This window comes from Prionailurus bengalensis, chromosome B3 (genome assembly GCF_016509475.1).
Source record: "Prionailurus bengalensis isolate Pbe53 chromosome B3, Fcat_Pben_1.1_paternal_pri, whole genome shotgun sequence".
NCBI classification, from domain to species: domain Eukaryota; kingdom Metazoa; phylum Chordata; class Mammalia; order Carnivora; family Felidae; genus Prionailurus; species Prionailurus bengalensis.
In genome coordinates, this window is record NC_057355.1 from 85,386,649 (window position 1) to 85,411,056 (window position 24,408).

The following is a 24,408-nucleotide window of genomic DNA, read 5'->3' on the forward strand; positions in this document are numbered from 1 at the left end:
AGCTTTTAGTATCAGAAATTTTAAAAATCAAATGTACAGTAATGCTTTACACTAGTGTACAATTTTGGCATTTTATGTACATTATCTAATTTAATTCTCATATTCATGTGAGATGAGAGTTATTTCCTCAACTTATAGTCTGAAGCTTAAAGATTAAATGACCTAACCTGGTTCTTCTGATTTAAATCTAATGCCTTTTCATTTAACTCTTACATGAATACTTCGTGTTTATTCCAAGTTTTTAACATAGTTTTTTACAATATATGTAAGAAAACAAAATTTTAAAAAATGAAATAAAGATTCTTTTCTTGATTTGATGCTAAATCTTGAGTTAATTTCTCTGATACAAACAAGAAAAGATCATACCGCTGTCACTCTAAAAAACCTGTTAGGCTGAAGTGACATAAAAAGAAATATGTATTTCGGCTCCGCTCCCAGTTCCTGACACAGAGCTCCTAAAACTCTCGTGATTTCCTGAGTGACGAAGGTGACAGGAACATCTTACATAGAGTGCCTAAATCCCTTCCAATTCCTTGGTAACAGAAACATCTTTGTTCTGATGAGGTGATGCTTGGTGGGCTCCTAGAAAACTTCAGGATAGGGCTTGGACATTAGAAAGCACAAACCATGATTAGGAGCTTGGAACTTCAGAGGCGGCTCAGTTGGTTAAGCATCCGACTCCTGGTTTCGGCTCAGGTCGTATCTCACGATTTGTGAGTTTGAGCCCCACATCGGGCTCTGTGCTGCTGGTACAAAGCCTGCTTGGGATTCTCTCTCTCCCTCTCTCTGCCCTTCCCCTGCTAGCACTCTGTCTCTCTCAAAATAAATAAATAAGCTTAAAAAATAAAAATAAAAAGAAGCTTAGAACTTTCAGCCTCCCTATGGGGAAGGGAGAATGGTAATAATTAATCATACCTATATGAAGAGGTCTCCATAACAATCCCTACACTATGAGGTTCAAAGAGCTTCCCGGTTAGTCAACTCAATTCAATGTGCTGGAAGGGTGGCAGACCCCAACTCCACAGGAACAGAAGCTCCTGCAACTTGGGATCCTTTCAGACTTCACCCTACATGCCTCTTCATCTCTACGTTCATCTGTACCTTTAACTAACCTTTATAATAAACCGCTAAATAGAAGTAAATGTTTAATGAGTCATTATAGTGAATTATCATTATAGGTGGTTATCTGATTTGTAGCTAGTTGGTTTTAAGTATGGACTTGCAACTTTTGTCTGAAGTGGGAGGCAGAACTTGTGGGTTTGAGCCCTTAATCTGTTTGTGCTGACTCCAGTTAGTGCTGGAACTGCCTGGTGTGGAAAACTCACGTTCGGTGTCAGAAGCGTTATAAGAAAAAATAGTTTTTACTATCAGTTTACAAGAAGGTTGGGAAAATAAGATTTCTTTCAATTATATGAGCTATAATTTCTTTTTTTTTAATTTTTATTTTTTATAATTTCTAAGTCATAGTTCTACTACTCATTATGAAAATGTTAATAGTTAATTTATTGAGTTTTATTTTTATTCCCTTGAATCCTGATCTGAAATCTGTCCAGTGGCCAAACAACTAATTGGCAGATAAAATTTAGTGAGGAAAAGAACACAGACTAAAATGCTTGATCAAAAGATGAATAAGATTAATGTTAAAAAAATTCTTTTAGGGGCGCCTGGGTGGCGCAGTCGGTTAAGCGTCCGACTTCAGCCAGGTCACGATCTCGCGGTCCGTGAGTTCCAGCCCCGCGTCGGGCTCTGGGCTGATGGCTCAGAGCCTGGAGCCTGTTTCTGATTCTGTGTCTCCCTCTCTCTCTGCCCCTCCCCCGTTCATGCTCTGTCTCTCTCTGTCCCAAAAATAAATAAACGTTGGAAAAAAAAAAATTCTTTTATTCTTACCTTTTGTCCCAGGAGTTCATTCCCAATATGCTAAGAAGCAATCTGCAATAATAAAATGCTGACTGAGGCTTTTGAGGTGTTGGTTCATCTTGCTCCACAGCTTTCATGTTTAAGTCATTAAAGTGTTTCTCAACAAATTCTTTTTCCTCTGTATGCTGCTTAAGGATAGCATTAATAACATCATTTTCCTGTTTTTCAGAAATGCACACAGGTTGTGGAGCAGGAATATTAAGTGAAATTCCAGTTCTCTGCAAGCATTCAGGACTAGTTATACCTAAATATTGCAAAAGCTCATCAAGAACATCTTCTTCATCTCTTATGGTATCCCAAGTTGGTACAGTTTCTCTAAATCCTCTTTTAAACTGGAGGGAAACCCCATCATTTACTGTTATATCTTCTAAGCATTCATTAGATGTAGGAGGCTCTTCTGCCTTCTCTTGACGAGATGATGAAAGTATGAGAGATGTAGGTTCTGACAAGCCACTCACAGGAGGTGGTCCATACAGGATGGCAGAATCCCAGGAATATTTTCCGGAGAGATCACGTACTATGATTCTGACATTTGAATTGGCTGATGCAAGGCCAGCTGATAAACCTCCTCCAGGTATACTCTCTTCTGATCTGATCTGGATACAGGACACTAAGGTTGTATTGTTCAACACAAAGAACTGGATATTTGGACTCTCAAAGAGTTCAGGAGAAAGTTCAGTACTTTCACTGTAATGATTGTCATGATTTTCACACACCTGACTTGTTAACATAGCAGGACCACCACTCATTGGATAATGGCCCAAGTGATTTACCAGATGTGTAATAACAGTGCGGGCGGCTATAGAGATTAATCCTTGTTGCATCTGAGTTTTCACTAGAAATAAGAAATATAAGTGAGTGGGGATACTGCTGCTTCCTAGGTAGGAAGTCATGTAACAATGAAATTTTTAGAAAACAAATGGAGATTTCATCACATTATCAAAATCATTATCAAATATTAGAGTAAATATTTTCGATTTAGATTCTGTTTTATAAGAATGATGGCAAAGAAGAAAACTCTTGATGAAGTTTCGTTAATTTTTTTAAAAAGCCCTTTTCAAAGTTTTGCTTATGGATTCACAATTTAAACTTAAGCCTTTATAAAGAAATCACACTTTCTTTTTTTTAAAGCTTTATTTATTTATTTAGAGAGAGAGCGTGTGAGCAGAGGAGGGGCAGAGAGAGGGCAAGAAGAATCCCAAGCAAGCTCCGCGCTGTCAGTGCAAAGCTCAATGCCAGGCTCAAACTCACAAACTGTGAGATCATGACCTGAGCCGAAATCAAGAACTGGACGGTTAACCTACTGAGCCATCCAGGCACCCATGTAAATCATACTTGCAAAGAAGGATCACAAGTCTTATAAATCACTTAAAATCACTCAGTACACAGATTAGAAAGCCAATGAAATCCAACTGATAAATTGCTTATCTCATGAGTAGATTCAGAGAAACTGCATGCCTTAACATGGCATTTAATTATGGTTTTTATCAATGATGTAAAAGTTTCAGAGAAAATAATCTTTTACTAAACTTTAGGAGTCAGGATCAATTTAAACAGTGAATCAACATAACCAGTATATACCATGAAAACTTTCAGGGAAATCATATTTTATGGGCCTGCTTATGTATTGTATTTTTGTAAGATATTCTTTTGGGTCATTGTGGTCCCAGTTAGTTGGATGTCAGAAGCATTTTTTTCCCCTTCCTTATGCACATTAGGGGAAGCAAATAGGTAAGGAGCATGTGCATAGCAAGGAGTAAAAAAAGAAAACAAAGAATACAGCAGTCAAGGGCATGAAATGGCAGGACGTGAAGGAGGAGGAAGAGTGGGGGGAGAAGGAAGACAGAAAACAGAATAAAGGGAGGAAGGAAGAAGTGGAGAGAGACAATAACTTGGCAAAGCCCACTAGCCAAACATTGCCGATGTGACTGCAAGCAGGTTGATGTGGAAGCCAATTCCAAAATAAGTGGTGTCGGGAAGTTGGGGACAGTCTTGATACTTTTCATCTACGAGGCAGGGGAGGAGTTGTCATTGGTAAGGAAGCGCTCATCATTTATGTTAGAAGAGGATGTTTAGTTGTGTGTTTGTATGTGTGTGTACATACAGTGTTGTCTTAGTTATAGACATGATTACAGAATGATTGTGTCTCTATATTGTTCTACCATAGTCATAGAGTGATCTTGTCTGAACACTGTTTATATTCTGAAAGTTAATCATTTGGAAACACTATGGCCTATCTGCCAGAATAAATCTAGATTTGAGAATGTCCTGATGATCAAAGTATTATCTACATAAATTCCTTAGTTTTAAGTGTACTTTGTGATGCATTTTGGCAACTGTACAGAGTTGTGTAACCACCAACATAATACGTAGTAAAATTCCAACATAAAAAAATAAATTATATTTTATGTAAATTATATCTCAATAAACTCCACTTTAAAAAAAAGTTTATTGTTGAAAGTGCTGCTATAAACATTGGGTACAAGTGCCCCTATGCATCAGCACTCCTGTACCCCTTGGCCTAAATGTCCATCAACTGATGAATGGATAAAGAAATTGTGGTTTATATACACAATGGAATACTACTTGGCAATGAGAAAGAATGAAATATGGCCTTTTGTAGCAATGTGGATGGAACTGAAGTGTTATGCTAAGTGAAATAAGTCATACAGAGAAAGACAGATACCATATGTTTCACTCTTATGTGGATCCTGAGAAACTTAACAGAAGACCACAGGGGAAGGGAAGGACAAAAAAAGTTAGAGAGGGAGAGAGCCAACCCATAAGAGACTCTTAAAAACTGAGAATAAACTGAGGGTTGATGGGGAGTGGGAGGGAGAGGAGGGTGGGTGATGGGTATTGAGGAGGGCACCTGTTGGGATGAGCACTGGGTGTTGGGATGAGCACTGGGTGTTGTATGGAAACCAATCTGACAATAAATTTCATATTAAAAAAAAGTTTGTAAGGACATTAGCTTGTGCACTGCTCATGTGATGCTTAAAAAGAAGCAAGAGAAAAGAATAGTGTTATATTTTCAAGGCCATAGCCCTCACTGACTACAAGCAGAGATCAGCAAGAAACCAGCTGCTATGCCATTAATAGCAAAAACATCTTTTTCCATTATTCCAACTCTAAGAGAGAACTTTGGTTGACTTTGAAATGTTGGAGTATCAAAATTTTAATCTTCTTCCATTATCAATCATGTTTTATGACCACATACATGTATATATATGAATATTTTTCAGTTTACTTAAAAAGTTCCAATTATATTGAGTTGTTCTTCAATTATAAATATGCCTAGTTCTGAAAATCAGCTATTCAACACTAGATAACACTAAATGATTAACCTTAATTCAATCCTACATTTTTTCAAGACTATATGCAGGTCAAGTAAAAAGATATGCCATTGGATGAAAAAACAGAGAAGTGGCTTGAATGTAGTGTCTGCTTTCCCTTCCCCTCATTAAAACTTAGAATGCAATGAAAGTTCATGCTGTTGGGGACCTTACAGACAATTTAGCCAGTACTCATCATTTTGAACGTGAGGACAAGTGGGTACACAAGAGCTAAGGGATTGGTCTACCAAAGAACAGGGCTGGTCTTTTGCTTCCCAGTTCAGTGTTAGTTCCATCTTTACCACAACTTTAATTTCCGTATTTTTATCTTTTGTTAAAATGCCCTTTTCGGGGCGCCTGAGTCAGTTAAGGGTCTTGAGTCTTGAATTTGGCTCAGGTCATGATCTCATGGTTTGTGAGTTTGAGCCTCATGTCGGGCTCCGACTGACAGCCACGAGCTTGCTTGGGATTTCCTTTCTCTGCCCCTCCCCACTAGTGTTCTCAATTGCTCTCAAAATAAATAAACATTTTTTAAAAATGCCCTTTTCTTTTAGCAAATCACTGTGACATATGGAAACAATTCAACTTTTTTTCCCTGTGTATAGTAACTTCAAAATAGTATTATTTAGCATACCTTAGTATCTATAAAGGCCAGATCGATTGAAAAGCTCATCTAACTAAGACCTAATCACATTTTAAATGGTAATAAAAGGGGTGTCTTGGTGGCTAAATTGTTTGAATGTCCGACTTCAGCTCAGGTCATAGTCTTGTGGTTCGTGAGTTTGAGCCCTGTGTTGGGCTCTGTGCTGACAGTCTGGAGCCTGGAGCCTGCTCTGATTCTGTGTATTCCTCTCTCTCTGTCCCTCCCCTGCTTGTACTCTCTCCCTCTCAAAAATAAACAAAAAGAAAAATTTTAATAAAAATTGTAATTAAAGACATTACAAATTTTTTGATGTATGAAAAGAATTTTCTGTTCTTTCTTTGTCCTCCTCCTTTTGAGTGATAAACTTAAATATATGACTTGTTCTAAGCAATGAATCTTTTTTGTAGAACATTTTTGAGAAGTGAAAGAATATAATTTAATAGAAACATCACAAAACAGAAAAATTCCTGACTTCGCCTCTGGCTTGATCTGTGATCTTAGAGAAATCACTGAAACACCTCAAACACCATTTTTCTTTAAGAATAATACAGGTTTTTTTTTTAATAAAGATGAATTGAAAACTTGTATACAAAGTTGAATATAACAGAAGCAATATAAATCATTCAATTTTGAGAGCATTATAAGTATCACAGGTTTTATGAGTTCCTTTTTCAAACTTACTTATAAATAAACTGCAAGAATGAGCCAGCTCTCCCCAAAACAAAACCCTAGTCCTAGGTTCCTGTCCATCCTATACATCCTCTTCTCAAAGGAAGAGACAGTGGGAATGCAGTTCAAATGAACTCATTTACGAATCTGTCATAATTACTAACACTGAGAATACTTACAAACTACATTTAGATTTTAGATGTAGGTAACAGCATTTTCTTTCCTAAGCTGCTTCTCTAAATTCAGGATATATATAAATATGGAAGGATAAAAATCTCTCAATTTGTTAATTGGACAATTTTATTTAAAATTTTGAGTTATGAACTATGGAACATATGTATCTCTCCTCAAAATCAATTTAGATATAAAGAAAACATATGAAATTCTCTAATTTAGATATTCAAAACGAAATTCTAAATAACTAGCCTTGTGAGAAAATGTAACATGAAGATATCGATGCTTCTAAGGCTTTGTGTAACTAACATTCATTTAAATAAGTCTATTCAGGGTTGTCTTTTCAGATTGTCAGATTAAACAAACCCTCCAGCATTTGCAGCAAACCCATAATTACAGATTATTACAGCATACAAAAGCAGCAAGACATAAAAAGCTGCTGCAATTCATTGCACTCTAATAGAACATGCAGAGGAAGTTAATTTTGGCAAATGCTTTAAATATTAGCTTTGCATAATATGTATAGGTGAAACTGTAATTAGGACAAAATGAATCCTTTGGAGCCTCCTTTCACTCTGACCCTGCAAATGATGACTTTTTGCTAATAAGACTACTGCTATTTGACAAAAAGCCAACTTTACTACCTTGCTTTATTATTTAGTAAATTTAATAATTACACCTACTCCTGCCAATAGTCCTCAAATCAGACTCGTTCAATCTAATACTGAGCTTATTAGGGAGGGACACTCTATGTTTAGAAGTCTTTGGCCAAAAAAGTGCTTGAAGATGATGAAACATGCCTTAGACAAGGGCACAATGATTAGTCACTTTGCCATATTGAAAAAAAAAAAAAAAAACGAACAGAGCATGTTGTCACTATAGACCACAGGATCACCTGCTGTTGGCTTACAGCTGTTCCTAAAAGGTTCTGCATTAATCTGGTCTTTTATACCTTTAAGAAAGTCCAAAGGGAACAACTTAGCACATTTAGAGAACAATACTCCACAGAGTATTTGGTATCAATATAAAACTCGTCTATTTAAATCTTTACCTTTGTGTCTTTTACTGTAACTGTTAATGGTACAGTAAATTTTGTCTGAAATATATTAAAAACTCCCTTTACATAAGTAAACTACTTATTTCACTGTTTAACAAGTGTGCTATACTGCCCTCAGGCTTCATCATTTTACCCTTTTGAGAATAATGCAAAAAGTAACTAATCTTTTCAGATAATTTTGCTTTTAAGTAAAATAAACAGTTTTACTATACCAAATCTAAAGAATTAAATATATAAAGTTGTCTATATATCAATTACGGTCTAAATTATTTTGCTATACTATGCTTCCCAGTATATCTCTACTATATCTGAGCTTCAATTTAAATCTTATATTCTTATTTCAGTTCTGTATACAGCTGACCCTTGAAAAATATGGGGGTTAGGGCACTGATCCCTCCATGCAGTGAAAAATCCACGTTTTAACTTTTTACTTCTCCCAAACTTAACTGCGAATAGCCTATTGTTCACAAAAAGCCTTACCAACAACATAAGCAGTTGATTAACACACATTTTGAATGTTTTTTTTGTATTGTATACTGTATTCTTATAATAAAGCTAAAGAAAAGAAAATCATAAAGGAGAAAAAATATATTTATAGTAAAAAACAAAACTCCATGTGTCAGTGGACCTGCACAGTTCAAACCCATACTGGTCAAGGGTCAACTGTATTTGTGTTTTAGAGAAACTATTAGCAATTTGTGACCAACCCCAAACCCTAGCCCTATTTCTTTAATGTGTAACTTCATATCTTTATTTTCATTCTATGTCACCAATCCATCATCATGGCCACATCTTAGATGTCTTGAACATTTATAACTATTACACCTTTAAAAATCAAACTCGTCCAGGGCACCTGAGTAGCCCAGTCGGTTCAGTGTCCAACTCTTGGTTTCGGCTCAGGTCATGATTTCACAGTTTGGGACGCTGAGCCCCACGTTGGGCTCTGTGCTGACAGTGTGGAGCCTGCTTGGGATTCTCTCTCTTCCCTCTTTGTCCCTACACAATTTGCATACTTTTTCTCTCTCAAAATAAATACACTTAAAAAAATTTTTTTTAATTAAATAAAAATCAAACTCTCACTTAATAGCTTACTCTTTGACCACAATCTCTCATCTAGTAATTTTCCCATTCTGTTTTGTAGAGCCCTTGGAGAGGGCTGTTAGGAGATGGACAGAATAGAGTTCAGTAGGATCCAAGGCCTCCACCCTGCTGCAGCTCTGCTTTTATCAGTTTTACAAAGTGGGCTTCCTTGTGAAATTTATTTGCAGGGGTTCCACTGCTTAAAAACTCATTTTAAAAACTACTGTCCTAACATACTGATGCTCTCAGTGATTCTCAACCTCGGCTGCATATTAACCACCCGCAAAGCCTTAAAAAACCCTAGCAATCCCAAATCAATATATCAAAATCTCTATGGATGGGAACAGAGCAGCAGTACTTCAATGTGCAACCAAGGCTGAGAATCACTGTTCTAACTTACTAGCAACATTTACTTTCTGATTCAATGAATCACTCCATTTTCTTCCAACTTATTAGCCATTTCCTAGCATCAGTTCAACCCTCACCAAGCCTTGATTCCATGGCTAAACCATATACCAACATTCTGAAAACCACAGTTCCCAGGTATTCTGCCACATCCACCTTACTGAATGCTGGCTGGTGCAACTAAAACTTTGTAGTTTCCATTTTCTGTTGGACTCTCAATAACATCTGCTAATCCCCTTAATCTACTTCCATCTTCTTTTTCTTTCTGGGTCAGAATAAGGACTAATATTAGCATCTATACTTTCTAGCTCACTCTTCAGGAGCTTCACCCTACTAATGATCCCCTTGCCATCTTCCTTCTCAGTTTATAGAAGTTCAAGTCTCTTCATCCGTAGAAATCCTTTACCTCTGCTGAGAATTATTTTTTAGCTTACTTACTGTCTTATCATTTATCTTTCTTTTTTATACAGTCCAGCTTCTTTAAAGAGTACTTTTGACAAATGGCTCTATTTCTTTAACTCCTCTTTGCTCTTCAACCCACAGCCATCCACTTCTCCCTCCTACTTCTCTGCTGAAACTAAAGCAGACACATTTTTCAGTCTTTCTGCATCTGGCCTATCATTTAATACCATTACCCAATCTTTTAAATATCTTTCTCCTGTTTTTGTTTCTGAGAAATTATTCTCTCCCAGTTTTCCTTCCTTTCCAACTTTTTTTCTTCTCAGAATACACACATACGTGCGCGTGTGTGCGTGCAGACAAATATAGATTCCTAACAAAGACCTTTCTGCTACGATTGAGATCTGCATATACAACAAACTGCCCACTAGCGGTCTTCATATGACTATCCGACATTCATCCCAAACTACACCATTTGCAATATTGCACCTCCTCATTCTCCTTCCCAAACCTCTAGCCTTTCTCATATTCTTGGTCTACTTTGGGAGAGATCTAACAATTTAGGCCTTTAGCAATTCTTGGTAGGCCTATTGCAACAGCTTCATGATTGGTTTCTCTGATCCTGGTTTAACTTTCCTAAAATCAATCTTTACCAGAGATCAGCAAACTTTTTCTGTAAGGGGCAGATAGTAAATATTTTCAGCTTTCTGGACCACATGATCTCGTTTGCAACTATTCAACACTACTGTTGTTGCACAAAAGCCGACACAATGATACATAAATGAAAGCATGGATGTGTCCCAATAAAACTTTATTTACAGAAACAGGTGGCAGGCATGGGCCATAATCTGCCAACTCCATAAAACACTGCTTTCAAACTGCTGTCAGTACTAATTTTCTCATGTATATAACCTTCTTAAAACCCTTCAATAATTTGCTGGGTTCCTCTAAACTACCTCTGTGTCTTAAATGTACTTTTATTTTTATACTCGTATTTAAAGGTTATTTATTTACATCTTTCTCTTATATCTGAAAGTAAACTCTCTGAATGTAGAAACAATGTGGCTTAAAAAAAAACGTTACTGACTTCACTACCTACCAAGAACTGTACAAAGGGTTTTACACATATTATCTTATTCAGGACTCAAAACAACCACGAGGGAATAAATATTATCAGCCCTATTTTATAGATAAGGAAACAGACATAGCCACTCAGCTAGTAAATGAGAGTCAAAATTCAATACCACATCTTTTAGACTCCAAAGCTAAATCTCTTATTCCATTATAGAAATCTTATGATGTATAAAGTAAAGTATCAAAAAAACCTTACCAGAATAACTTCACTAGAAGTATAAAGGGAGTGTCATCACATATAATCTTAGTAACTGTGTTTCTGAAGTTATTTTTTAAACTAAAAATGAACTTTGCTAGAATATACATGGTGAGATACAGAACTACAAAGTAAGATATACTCATCTCCATTATTTTTACTTATGGCCTCAAATCATACTTTGAGAGAATCCAAGAAATAATACTGTCCTAAAGTGAATTCCTTTTACCTTCTGTCACTGGCTGAAGTTTAGAAGATCGTTCCGAATCTGGAGAGTGAAGAGGTTCAGGCTCTTTCAGACTTTCCAAATGCATAAAAGGGTCATAATCTACAGATGCCAAGTCAGAGAGGCTCATTGGAAAATACCTTGGATTGCTAAAACACTGAGCTCCATAAACACACCCATGTAATACCTGGAAGTACGAGGGAAAACAGTTTTCCTTTTCAGTGAAGACAAATAAAGAAAGATAAATGGATAAAAATGACAACTGGTAATACAAGAGCTTGAAAAAATTTTTAACTATTTTAAAACTCAGTTCTTCAATCAAGGTAAAATTTAATGCCTTTTAAAAACAAGAATGAGTAAATTTAACTAATGATTCTCACATTCCATAAGGATTTGACTCCTTTCAAAAATCTGCAGTAAAGCAGAAGCATCTTGTAGGAAGAAGTTTTAATTACTCTTAGGTACTATAAGATAAATCTATGTTCTTAGAAAATATCTAGCTCTAAAAACAAAAATGTAATACCAAGAAATGTTATTTCTTTAGGTTTTAAAAACTGTGGTTACCAAATAAACAATAAAGCAAATAAGGTTACCTTATAAATGCAATTGAGGACAGATTTTTCTATTTTATCATTTTCTGCTCCTGTAGCATGGACTGGTTGGAGCAGTGTCTTTAGAGGTAAGGCCATGATCCAGTCCAGGAGGCACAGAAGTAAGGATACAACCAACTGTAACAACAACGAAAGAGATGATTATGACTGTAAACTCACAAAATAAGAGCTTTAATACATTTAACAGAAATTCACCAACTTATTTTTTGTCTTCCAAAATTTATTTCAGGAATAAAATCAACCCTAATTCTACTATGAATATTTACATAGATCTGATTTTAAGATATTGTATATAAACATTATGGTGGGTTTCTTCCTCATATTTTAAAGCCAGCACAATGGAACTTTAAGTGTAATAAACAGGACGGCAAAAATTATTTAAAATTCCTATAAAACGATGAGCCTAAAACAGAACAGACATCAATTAGCTTGACTTATTTAAAACTGTTCAAGGAATAGATCACAAATGAAAGGTTGAGGTCACATATATCAGAAATATTTCTACATTCCTTTTAAAGAACAAAAAGAACCAATAAAACATCAAAAAACTGACATCCTCAATATAACCAAAAAACAGAACATCCAGACTTCAAATTATCTGTGAGTAGAAACTGTCAGCAAATCCCAGCAAGCTTTTCCTCATTATCCCATTACAAACTTTCATGAAGAGCAAGGACAGTTTAGGAAAAATTGTAAAAGAGAAGCAAGAACTAGGTATAAAGCTAAAAACCAAGCCAGAAAGAAAAAGTTACCCTAAGTATGAGAATATTGAAAAAGTGTACTGGTAGATACGGAGTAGAAAAAAGGACTTAAAAGTACACACAGGAAAGGTAATGCTTTGGAGAAGAAGAATGTTAAGAAGGAATAGGGAGACATCCTGTGGCAAACATGTAGTAAAAAGAAAAAGCAGAATTTAGGATCCTGCAAGACTTAAACAAATTTTAAAAATTGATGGGCTTATAATTTCTCTCCTCCTTAAAAAGCATCATCCAATAAACTGATGGATCTACAATTCCTCCCCTTAAAAAGACAATAAAGACACTAAACTTTGTTGAATCACCAGATGAGGGAGCTCTTGAAGTAGGAATCTTATAAACCACCCCAAGCCACCAGTCCTGTTCACAGAAATGCAGAAGCAACCTTCATCTATATAAAACTATTATAAAAAGAAAACAAAAAATGAGAATCTAAACAGTTCAACTGATGAAACCCCTCCTCAAAAAACCCAATTATGAAGGAGAAGAAAACTATAACACAACATTCTAATCTAAATTACATATTATCAAACAGCATTTAAAAAAATATATTTATTATCAAGTTAGCTAACAGACAGTATATACAGTATGCTCTTGGCTTCGGGAATAGATTCCCATGATTCATTATTTACATACAACACCCATGTTCATTCCAACAAGTAAAAGCATTTAGATATGGAGGACAAAGAAAACCCCATCGTAAATCAGAAATTAAAAACTAAGAATAGAATTCTTAGAATTTAGAAATTAAAAACTAAGAACTAAGAAAGGAAGAATTGTTTCATGTCAAGAAAAGAAGTAAAATGACAAAATCATATTAGAAATGAAGCCTAGATTACAGGATGCCTAAAGAAGAATAAATTTGAAAAAAAACCAAAATTTAATATGGGGCTTTGAAGAATAGTGGGGAAACAATTAAAAGAATAAAAATGAGATTTAAAATAAGATAAAAAGTGTCAGAGAAAAAATGTTTGAGATAAAGAGAGAAAAAGAATATCCAATTTACATATTTGGAGTCTCTGTATATATACATATTAAAAAGGTTCACCAGAAGCCAGGACAAACTGACCTGCAATAATCAACTCTAACACATATCCTGGTAAAACTTTAAAAGTAAGACTTCAAACATAAAGAAAAAAGATATCCTTAGGGCCTCCTGGAAAAAAAGATGCAATAATTTAGAAGGGCAAGAGAATAAAACAGGCTTCAGACTTCTCAAAAACAATACACAAAGCAAGGCAACATTTAAAAAAAACAAACAACTTCAAGGAAAGTAAATGTGAACCTAAGGATTCTATATCTAGCAAAGATGTTTCTCAAGTATCAGGGTTACAAAAAAAGTTTTAAATATACCAGCCCTCAGGGAATTCTGTATTTATGGGCCTGTCCTGAAGAATAAAGATGAACTTCATCTAACCAAATAGTTGACTGAGGAACTTCAGCAAAAAGAATGGTATTTGATACATGTAGTTACAAAAGCTAAGACTAAAAAAATAAAGGTAGAGATGAGCGTGGAAGTATCATTTATTATATGATTTATCCTATGTGTTATATGTAGAAATAAAGTAAAAATGGAGGCAAAGAGAGAAGAAAAGTAAAATAAGCTCATTTATTAATGTATATGCGATGAGATAAAGGATACCATTAAATAATCACAAACCACACAAAAAAAGTGTTTTAAAAAATAAGAGGTTAAGAAAGCAAGGAAATAAAAGTATTTTTAAAAGGCATACATAGAAATGTAACCACAAGAGCAAAGTATAAAATTCCCTGAATACCAAAAGGAACTTAAAAAATAGAACAAAGGAAATATATCTTGTAGATAAAGAAACACAGACGCAAATTAGAATTCAAACCAAAAAGCACTCATGTTAAAAGCTACAACTCAAACAAAATGAAGACTTATGGGTATCTATGTATCAAATAACACAGTGACTATCTTTATAAAGCAAAAACTAAAATAGATGCAAAGAAATACAAAAACATTTAGCAAACTTTAACACACCACTCAGCATAAGACAGATCAAGTGGACAAAATACAGGCATACTTATTTTATTGTGCCTCACTTTACTGTACTTCACAGGTACTGTGTACTTTACAAATTGAAGGTTTGTGGCAACCCTGTCTTAAGCAAGTGTTTAAGCACTATTTTCTGACAGCATTTGTTCACTTTGTGTCTCTGTGTCACATACTGGTAATTCTTGCAATATTTCTAACTTTTCCATTTTTATTGTTATTATATTTATTATGGTGATCTGTGACCTCTGATGTTATTACTGTAAATGTTTTGGGGTGCTACAAACTGTGTCCATGTAAGTTAGCAAACTTAATCAGTAAACATTGTGTGTGTTCTGACTGCTCCATGAATCAGCTATTCCCCATCCTTTCTCCTCAGGCCGCCCTATTCCCTGAGACACAACAATACTCAAATTAGGCCAATTAATAATCTACAATGGCCTCTAGTGTTCAAGTGAAAGAGTCACGTGACTCTCACTTTAATCAAAAGCTAGAAATTAAATTTAGTGAGGAAGGCATGTCTAAAGTCAAGACAAGCTGAAAGCTAGGCTTCTTGTGCCAAACAGCCTAGATGTGAATACAAAGGAAAAGTTTTTGAAGGAAATTAAAACTGCTACTCTAGTGAACACATAAATGATAAGAAAGCAAAACAGCTGTGTTTGCCAATACAGAGAAAGTTTTATGGTTTGGATGGAGGATCAAACCAGCTGCAAAATTCCTTACGTCAAAGCCTAACCCAGAGCAAGGCTCTAACTCTCTTAAATTCTATGAAAGCTGAAGGAGGTAAGGAAGCTACAGAAAAGAAGTCTAAAGCTAGCAGACATTGGTTCATGAAGTTTAAGGAAAGAAATCATCTACATAACATAACAGTGCAAGATGAGGCAGGAAATGGTGATACAGAGGCTGCAGCAAGTTATCCAGAAGATGCAGCTAAGAAAACTAATGAAAGTAGCTACACTAAACAACAGATTTTCAATGTAGACAAAACAGCCTTCTATTTGAAGAAGATGCACCTAGGACTTTCATGGCTGGAGGAAAGTCAATGTCTGGCTTCAAAGCTTCAAAGGACAGGCTGCCTCTTTTGGTGGGGGCTAATGCAGCTAGTGTCTTTAAGTTGAAGCCAGTGTTCATTTACCATTCCAAAAATCCTCGGGCCCTTAAGAATTATGCTAACTCTATTCTGCCTGTACTCTATACATGGAACAGCAAAGCCCGGATAACATCACATCTGTTTATAACATGGTTTACTGAATATTTTAAGTCCAAGAGCTCTGATGGAGATGCACAATGAGGTTAATGTTGTTTTCATGCCTGTTAATACAACATCCATTCTGCAGCCCCTGGATCAAGGAGAAATTTTGACTTTCGGGTCTTATTATATAAGAAAGACATTTCATAAGGTTATAGCTGCCATGGATAGTGATTCATCTGAAGGATCTGGGTAAACCAAATTGAAAACCTTCTGGAAAGGATTCGCCATTCTGGATGCCATTAAGAACATTCATGATTAGGGGTGCCTGGTGGCTCAGTCCATTAAGCATCTGACTTTGGCTCAGGTCATGATCTCACAGTTTGTGAGTTCAGGTCCTGTGTCGGGCTCTGTGATGACAGCACAGAGCCTGGAGCCTGCTTCAGATTCTGTGTCTCCCTCTCTCTCTGCCCCTGCCCCACTTGCCCTCTGTCTCTTTCTTCTCTCTCAAAAATAAATGAACATTAAAAAAATTAAAAAAAAAAAAGAACATTCACAATTCGTGGGAAGTGGTCAAAATATCAACATTAACAGGAGTATGGAAGAAGTGACTTCAAATTTCATGGATGACTTTGAGAGGTTGAAGATTTCTGTGGAGGAGATAACTGCAGTATTGGTAGAAATAGCAAGAGAACTAGAATTAGAAGTGAGGTCTGTAGATGTTGACTGGACTACTACAATGTCATGATCAATATTTAATGAGTAAGGAGTTGCTTCTCATGAATAAGGAAAGAAAGTGGTTTCTTGAGATGAAATCTCTTCCTGGTGAAGATGTTGTGAAGATGTGAAATTACAACAAAAGATTTAGAATATTACATAAACATACATAGTTGATAAAATGGCACCATCATTTCAAAGGACTGATTCCAATTTTGAAAGAAATTCTACTGTGGGTAAAGTGCTATCAAACAAGATCGTATGCTAGAGAAATTGTGGGGGGAAAAAAGTCAATCAATGTGGCAAACTTCCTTACTGTTTTATGTTAAGAAATTGCCACAGCTGCCCCAACCTGGAGCAATCACTGTGATCAGCCACCAGTGCTAAGGCAAGACCCTCCACCAGTAAAAAAGATTACAATTTATTGAAAGCTCAGATGATGGTTAGCATTTTTTAGCAATAAAGAATTTTTTAAAATGTTAAAAAAAATTTTTTTAATGTTTATTTATTTTTAAGACAATGTGAGAGACAGAGCGCAAGCAGCAGAGGGACAGAGGGACACACAGAATCTGAAGCGGGCTCCAGGCTCTGAGCTGTCAGCCCACAGTCAGTCGCAGAGCTCGAACTCATGAATTGTAAGATCATGACCTGAGCCAAAGTCGGACGCTTAACTGACTGAGGCATTCAGGCGCCCCAGCAATAAAGTATTTTTAAATTAAGGTATATACATGGTTTTTTTGAACATATTGCTATTGCACACTTAATAGACTACAATGCAGGTTTTTTTTTTTTTTTAAAGGTAGGGCTTTTTTGTTTTTTGTTTTTAAATAATTTGAGAGAGAGAAAGCACACAAGTCAGGGAGAGCGGCAGAGGGGGGAGAGAGAATCTTAAGCAGGCTCCATGCTCAGTGTGGAGCCCAACACAGGGCTCGATCCCATGACCCTGGCTGGGATCATGACCTGAGCCAAAATTCAGAGTCAGATGCTCAGTCAGCTGAGCCACCCAGGAACCCCAGACTATGGTGTAGTTTAAGCATAACTTTTATATGCACGGAGAAATCAAAAAATTCATTTTACTTGCTTTACTGAGATATTCACTTTATTGTGGTAGTTTGAAACCAAACCCAAATGTTTCTAAGGTATGCCTGTATAATCCATTTGAATAAAAGTTATTTGCGATCCTCTTCTCTTTTGCATTGTTTGTGGGAATGCAAGCTGGTGCAGCCACCCTGGAAAACAGTATGGAGGTTCCTCAAAAAATTAAAAATAGAACTACCCTATGAACCAGCAATTGCACTACTAGGTATTTATCCAAGGGATACAGGTATGCTATTTCGAAGGGACACATGCACCCCCATGTTTATAGCAGCACTATCAACAATAGCCCAAGTATGGAAAGAGCCCAAATGTCCAAAGATGGATGAATGAAGAAGATGTGGTATATATATATACAATGGGGTATTACTTGGCAATCAAGAAGAATGAAATCTTACCATTTGCAACTACGTGGATGGAACTGGAGGGTATTATGCTAAGCGAAATTAGTCAGAGAAAGACAAATATATGACTTCACTCATATGAGGACTTTAAGACATAAAACAGATGAACATAAGGGAAGGGAAACAAAAATAACATAAAAACAGGGAGGGGACAAAACATAAGAGACTCTTCGAGAACAAACAGAGGGTTAGTGGAGGGGTTGTGGGAGGGGGGATAGGCTAAATGGGTAAGGGGCATTAATGAATCTACTCCTGAAATCATTGTTGCACTATATGCTAACTAATTTGGATGTAAATTTAAAAAAAAATTTTAAAAATGTGGGAATGGATCCTTCCACAATAAACATCTCAAGCGCACTGGATATGTCATATTTTAAGCTCGTATGGGCAGTAGTGTTTTCAAAGGGCAGTAAGAGCATCTGCCCAATGGGGAGGAATATTTTATCACTGTCATTGTTTATCTTGATGCTGACAATAAAAAGCTGACTTTAAAAAAAAAAAAAGTTACTTGAGATTCTCAAAACTACTTAATAGTATCAAAGAGAGCTTGTCACCAAGAGTCTAAAAACGGCTAGTACGGAATTTGAAGAAATAGATCCCAGTAATTTTAGACACTGATTATTCACTTTAAAAGGCAAAGCTGAACTTTTAAATCTGATTATCCATTTGGAAAAACAACAAAAATTAACTCCCTATCTCAAAACATACAGAATAAACTTCAAATGGATGAGGGATAAACATTGTAAGGAATGAAACCATACAAGTACTAGAAGAAAACATGGGTGAATTCCTCTTTATCCAGGGTACAGTGAAAATTCAGACACAATAAAAGATAAATCAACCACATAAAAACCAATTTTTTCCGTGATCCCCCCCACACAAGAAACAATAACAAAAACCCATCGTAAACAAAATCAAAAGGCAAATGAGGGAAAAAAGAGAAAATATTTGTGACATATACCAGTTAAGAGCTAATATCCCTAGTACATAAAAATTTGAGTGGAAAACACCAAAACCTGACAGAAAATGTATGAAAATATGAATAAACAAGTCACAAAAATAAAAAATAAGGCTATTAGTAAATATGAGAGGATATTCAACTTCATTTAAGTGGAAACTACACTGAGATGCCATTGCTCCCCCATCGAACTGGCAAAATGTTCAAAATAAGACACAATGTGTGGATGAGACTCTAGGCAAACAGACACTAACAGTTGGCTTGTGGGAATGCCAATATTTAACATAATTACCAATCTGTTTACCTTCTGACCCAGCAATTCCACTTCTAGGAATATGCCCTGAAGACACATTCCAATAATGTAAAAATATACAGGCACAGAGTGAGTCACTGCAGCACTGTTTGCAATTGCAAAATTCTGAAAATAACCTATACATCCACGTATAGGAGAGTGAGTTGAATAAACTATGGTACACTCACATAACGGAGCACAAACACTACATAGCCACAGAAAAGACCATGGAAGATATTCATGAATTGATGTATTGTGAATTCCCAGGATATCCTGCAAGTAAAAAATCTAAAGTACCAAGGAATACCTAGAATATGATATCTTTTTTTTTTTATTTTTTTTTTAACGTTTATTTATTTTTGAGACAGAGAGAGACAGAGCATGAACGGGGGAGGGGCAGAGAGAGAGGGAGACACAGAATCGGAAACAGGCTCCAGGCTCTGAGCCATCAGCCCAGAGCCTGACGCGGGGCTCGAACTCCCAGACTGTGAGATCGTGACCTGGCTGAAGTCGGACGCTTAACCGACTGCGCCACCCAGGCGCCCCTAGAACATGATATCTTTTAACAAACAAGGAGAAAACATAAATGTATCTGCTCATTTGTGTAAAAATAAACAAAGAATAGGCATACCATAAATAAAAAATAAATAAATAAAAACAACAGGGATGGGGAAAAAAAACACTAAAATGGAATAAAAACTGAAAAAATGACCCAAATTGTATTTCAAATGAATTATATAACCATACGGAGGTGAGGCTAAGAAGAGAAGAAGGAATCCAAATAACTTTTAAACACAGCTTTTGAACTATATACTCTCTTGGTAACTACATACAGGCATAAATATATTCTGAAACTGTTTTTATTTTTCTATAACTGCACAAGAAGTACTTTGCTGTGGATAAATGTGGACAATGGGAACTAGGTTCTCACTGTTGGGGCTGGTAGTTACAAACATGTAAAGGGGGAGGACAGATTGAACCTTGTGGTGTTGGGTTAGAATCAGAGGTGTCAAGGTAAACTCATGGTGTTTTAATACACACAAAGAAACATATATATGCATATATTACATTTTTACATAAAATACATATTATATATTTGTGTGTGTGTGTGCGTACATATCATCTATTTTCTAGCTCTATCTGGTCAGTGGGCCTAGGGAAAAAAAGACAACCCAATGACAATGTAGACACCTAGCTCCTAAATCTATTTCAAAATACTATTTCTATTCAATGGAACCAGAGTTCCTTGGAGAAATGGCTAATTCCAGCACTAGGGAGGGGAAATATAGGCGGGTCTAAAAAATTCTGTGGTGACAGAAATTAAGGATATACTGAAAGGATAATAAGGAGGATATGTCAAAAGGACAAAGAAGCCACTTTGAAGGCCACTCCCACTGGTTAAGTCGGGGATCTTTTGAGCTTCAAAATAAAAAATGATAGTAAAAAAATTAAGGATTACAGTCCATTGCATAAAATAAGAATCATGATCTCACACTAGCAAGATGGATAGGGAATAAGAGAAATATCTTCCTTATCACAGAAAACTAATGAAGATAAAAGTAATGACAGAATTAGGAAATCACCATTTGGAGCTATCATAACATTCAATTCTGATAAGCGTTTCAATTGCTGGCAAAACTACTTAGTAATGTTTTTTTTTTTTTAATTTTCTTTTTTCAACGTTTATTTATTTTTGGGACAGAGAGAGACAAAGCATGAACGGGGGAAGGGCACAGAGAGAGGGAGACACAGAATTGGAAGCAGGCTCCAGGCTCTGAGCCATCAGCCCAGAGCCTGACGCGGAGCTCGAACTCACGGACCGCGAGACCGTGACCTGGCTGAAGTCAGACGCTTAACCGACTGCGCCACCCAGGCGCCCCTTTAGTAATGTTTTAATGAGTGATAGGATATTTATACAGTCTCCAAGTGTCTTCCCACAAGATACTTTTTAATTGGGAAAGGTAAATAGTAAACTGGCTCAAGCTCTTAGCTGCCCCTCAAACCTTTGTGACTGTCCAAGCTGTGTCCCAAAAGGGTAGGAAATGCCAATATACCTATTCAGGATGCTGAAGGACTGCTAATTGCCTATCCCTTCAGCTCCCTGATGCAGGCTAATTGGAAGCCTGACTTTCAAGAAGCAGCTGGGCAAGTTGGGACATTAGTTATACAGTCTAGCCTCTATGAGAGAAATTGAGAGCTGGGTAGTTTTGCTTACTCATTCTATGCTGAGCCAGAGGAAAGAGTCTCTGGGAATGCTGGTGCAAAGAGAACCACCTCTGTTTTGTATGTTTCTAGAGAATTCATGAGTGCCAAGTTCTGTCAGCTCCCAGAAATAGGTGATTCGGGAGCTTCTCACTTAGTGTTGACAAGCTCCTTTCAGGGAGAAGCTGGAGACCTGGTTTTCTTGTTGAAGTCAGCCAGAGGGAGAGAATACAGGGGGAGTGCTCACTGGTTCTTAGGGGCTTCCAGGAGGACTGCAGTCAGCACCTAGATGAAGACTGGTTAGAAGCTGGACTCTCAGGCAGCAGCTGGGAAAGTATGTAGTTAAATCTTTTCTAGGGAAACAAAGGAGCACTTGTTAACAGGAGCATGAGCACCTGCTATGGCTATTCCCCTAGGGTTCAGCACAGAGGGAACAGGCAACAAGGACCCTCCACTATTCTATCCCTAGAAAAGATCTGACTGCATTCTTTACCAGCTGCTGCCTGAGGGTCCAGACAGAAATTAGCTGAATGATCCGACACATCAGGCAGTGACAAGCCCTGTTGATTTTCAGAGCCAGGTGACCTGGGAGCCCATCTATGGGGAGGCAGACTTAAAAGCTGGCGGGCTAGATGCGTGTAGTCTGAACACTTCTCTCCTCAAAGAGAAGCTGGGAGTTGGGGGGTTCTCTTCTGATTATATGGAACTATGCCAAGGGTGGAGTTTATTACAAGAGTACATTCTCAGCATCCGTTACGTATTTTGATGTGGGTATTTTTTCAGTTGCCTGATGTGCAGGATCATTCAACTAGTTTCTAGATTTCTCCAGAGAAATGCTCCATATGTAGCAGTATCTTTGGTGCATCCACAGGAGGAAGAAAATTCAGGAGCCTTCTGTGTCTCTATTTTGGTGACCCCCTCCCCTCTCTGTTTGCTCTTTGTTATTCTTCAAGGTGTTATACTTTGCTAACTTTTCTGACTCTGTAACTTCTCTTTAAGGGATCCCATACATTCCCATAGTTTAATACTACTCATGTGTTGATGATGCCAATAATTTTGTGTTCAGCTTCAAATTTACCACTTTAGGCAAACAGTTGCTTTGCTGCATTTTACTGGGCATTATTCCTTACACACAATACAATAAAAACGGAAATTCATCTTCAAAAAATCTGCTCTTTTTTTCTTGATTACTGTGGACTTTGTATATTCCACTCTGAGAATTTTTACTCTTTATTTTCTTAGCCTTATCAAGACATCAATTCTTACATTGATGATTATAATAATTACCATATTATTTTTTTTAAGTCAACATTCACACTTTGAAGTGATCTTTCACAAATCTAGTATTTCATAGTACATTAAAGAGCCTTCCAAAATGTCACTTAAAAAATTTTTTTTTCTGGGGGTGCCTGGGTGGCTTAGTCAGTTGGGTGTCTGACTATGGCTCAGGTCATGATCTTGTAGTCTGTGAATTCAAGCCCCCTGTTGGGCTCTGTGCTGATAACTCAGAGCCTGGAACCTGTTTCGGATTCTGTGTCTCTCTCTCTGCCCCTCCCATACTCAGGCTCTGTCCATCTCTCTCTCAGAAATGAACATTAAAAAAAATTAAAAAAATAAATAAAACAAGTTTTTGATGTTTATTTATTTTTGAGAGAGAGAGAGAGAGAGAGGGAGGGAAAGAGGGAGGGAGAGAGAGAGGAGCACTCGTGTGCACAGAGCACGAGCAGGGCAGAGAGGGAGACACAGAATCCAAAGCAGGGTCCAGGCTCCAAGCTGTTAGCACAGAGTCTGACATGGGGCTCGAATTCATGAACTGCAAGATCATGACCTGAGTTGAAGTCGGACATTTAACTGACCGAGCTACCCAGATGCCCCCAAAAAACTCACTTAAAAAAATTTATTTATTTATTTTGAGAGAGGGGGGGAGTGTGAGGGAGGGAGGGGCAGAGAGCAAGGGAGAGAGAGAATCCCAAGCAGGCTCCATGCTCCTCATGGAGCCTGATGTGAGGGCTCAATCACAACTGTGAGATCATGACCTGAGCCAAAATCAAGAGTTGGACGCTTAACTGACTAAGCCACCCAGGCATCCCCAAAAGGTCATTTTCAAAAAAAGGACTTTCACAAAGGTCCAAAGTTCTTAGTGTGGCATCCAAGGCTCTCCATATCCTGACCCTTTTCTATCTGTGATGCCTAATTTCCCTTCTCTGAAGCATACACTTCACATCCTATAATATCTAATTGCCTATTGTTCTCCCATAACATACCATACATTTTATACCTACATGATTTTATACATGCTATTCCCTACAACTGGAATAACACTTTGATTCCAATCCTTGTCTCCATTTATGTAGAAAACCCTATCATCTTTTAGAAGTTTTCCCCTGGGGTGCCTGGGTGGCTCAGTCAGTTAAGCAATTGACTTCGGCTCAGGTCATGATCTCATGGTTCATGGGTTTGAGCCCTGCATCGGGCTTTGTGATGACAGCTCAGAACCTGGAGCCTGCTTCAGATTCAGTGTCTCCTCTCTCTGCCCCTCCCCTGCTCATGCTCTGTCTCTCTCAGTCCCTCAAAACTAAGTAAATGTTAGAAAAATTTTCTTAAAATTTAAAAAAGGAAGTTCTCCCTTAACAAGCCCTCTGCTTGGATAATCACTTCCTCCTCTATCCTACCCTGTGTCATACACATTTTTCTGCTTTTTATAGTAAGCATTTCTTATATTGGATTGCTGCTCTAATTGGATTGCCGCTCACTTGCCGCTCTAATCTTTAAAATCCATGAGAGCAGAGGCTACCTTATTTATATCTACTTAATTAGTTCCAAGCAGAATATCATACACATACTTAGTGATCAATAAATATTTAATGAATTAAGTGAGCAAGAAACAAAAACTGAATAGTGGAGATTTTTCATATTAATAGCTAGGCTTTGGA

At 36.9% G+C, this 24,408-nt stretch overlaps 1 protein-coding gene across 11 annotated transcripts in view; it reads right to left on the reverse strand.

Moving 5' to 3' along the window:
* The window catches only part of RALGAPA1 (Ral GTPase activating protein catalytic subunit alpha 1), a 277,975-nt gene that overhangs the window by 96,534 nt on the left and 157,033 nt on the right, over positions 1 to 24,408 (reverse strand). For all 11 annotated transcript variants that reach the window (XM_043556003.1, XM_043556001.1, XM_043556002.1 and 8 more), the window contains 3 exons: positions 11,829 to 11,963; positions 11,239 to 11,422; positions 1,888 to 2,752 (listed from right to left, as the gene is read on the reverse strand). In XM_043556003.1, coding sequence (XP_043411938.1) covers positions 1,888 to 2,752; positions 11,239 to 11,422; positions 11,829 to 11,963 — 1,184 coding nt within the window. The remainder of the gene's footprint in view (positions 1 to 1,887; positions 2,753 to 11,238; positions 11,423 to 11,828; positions 11,964 to 24,408) is intronic.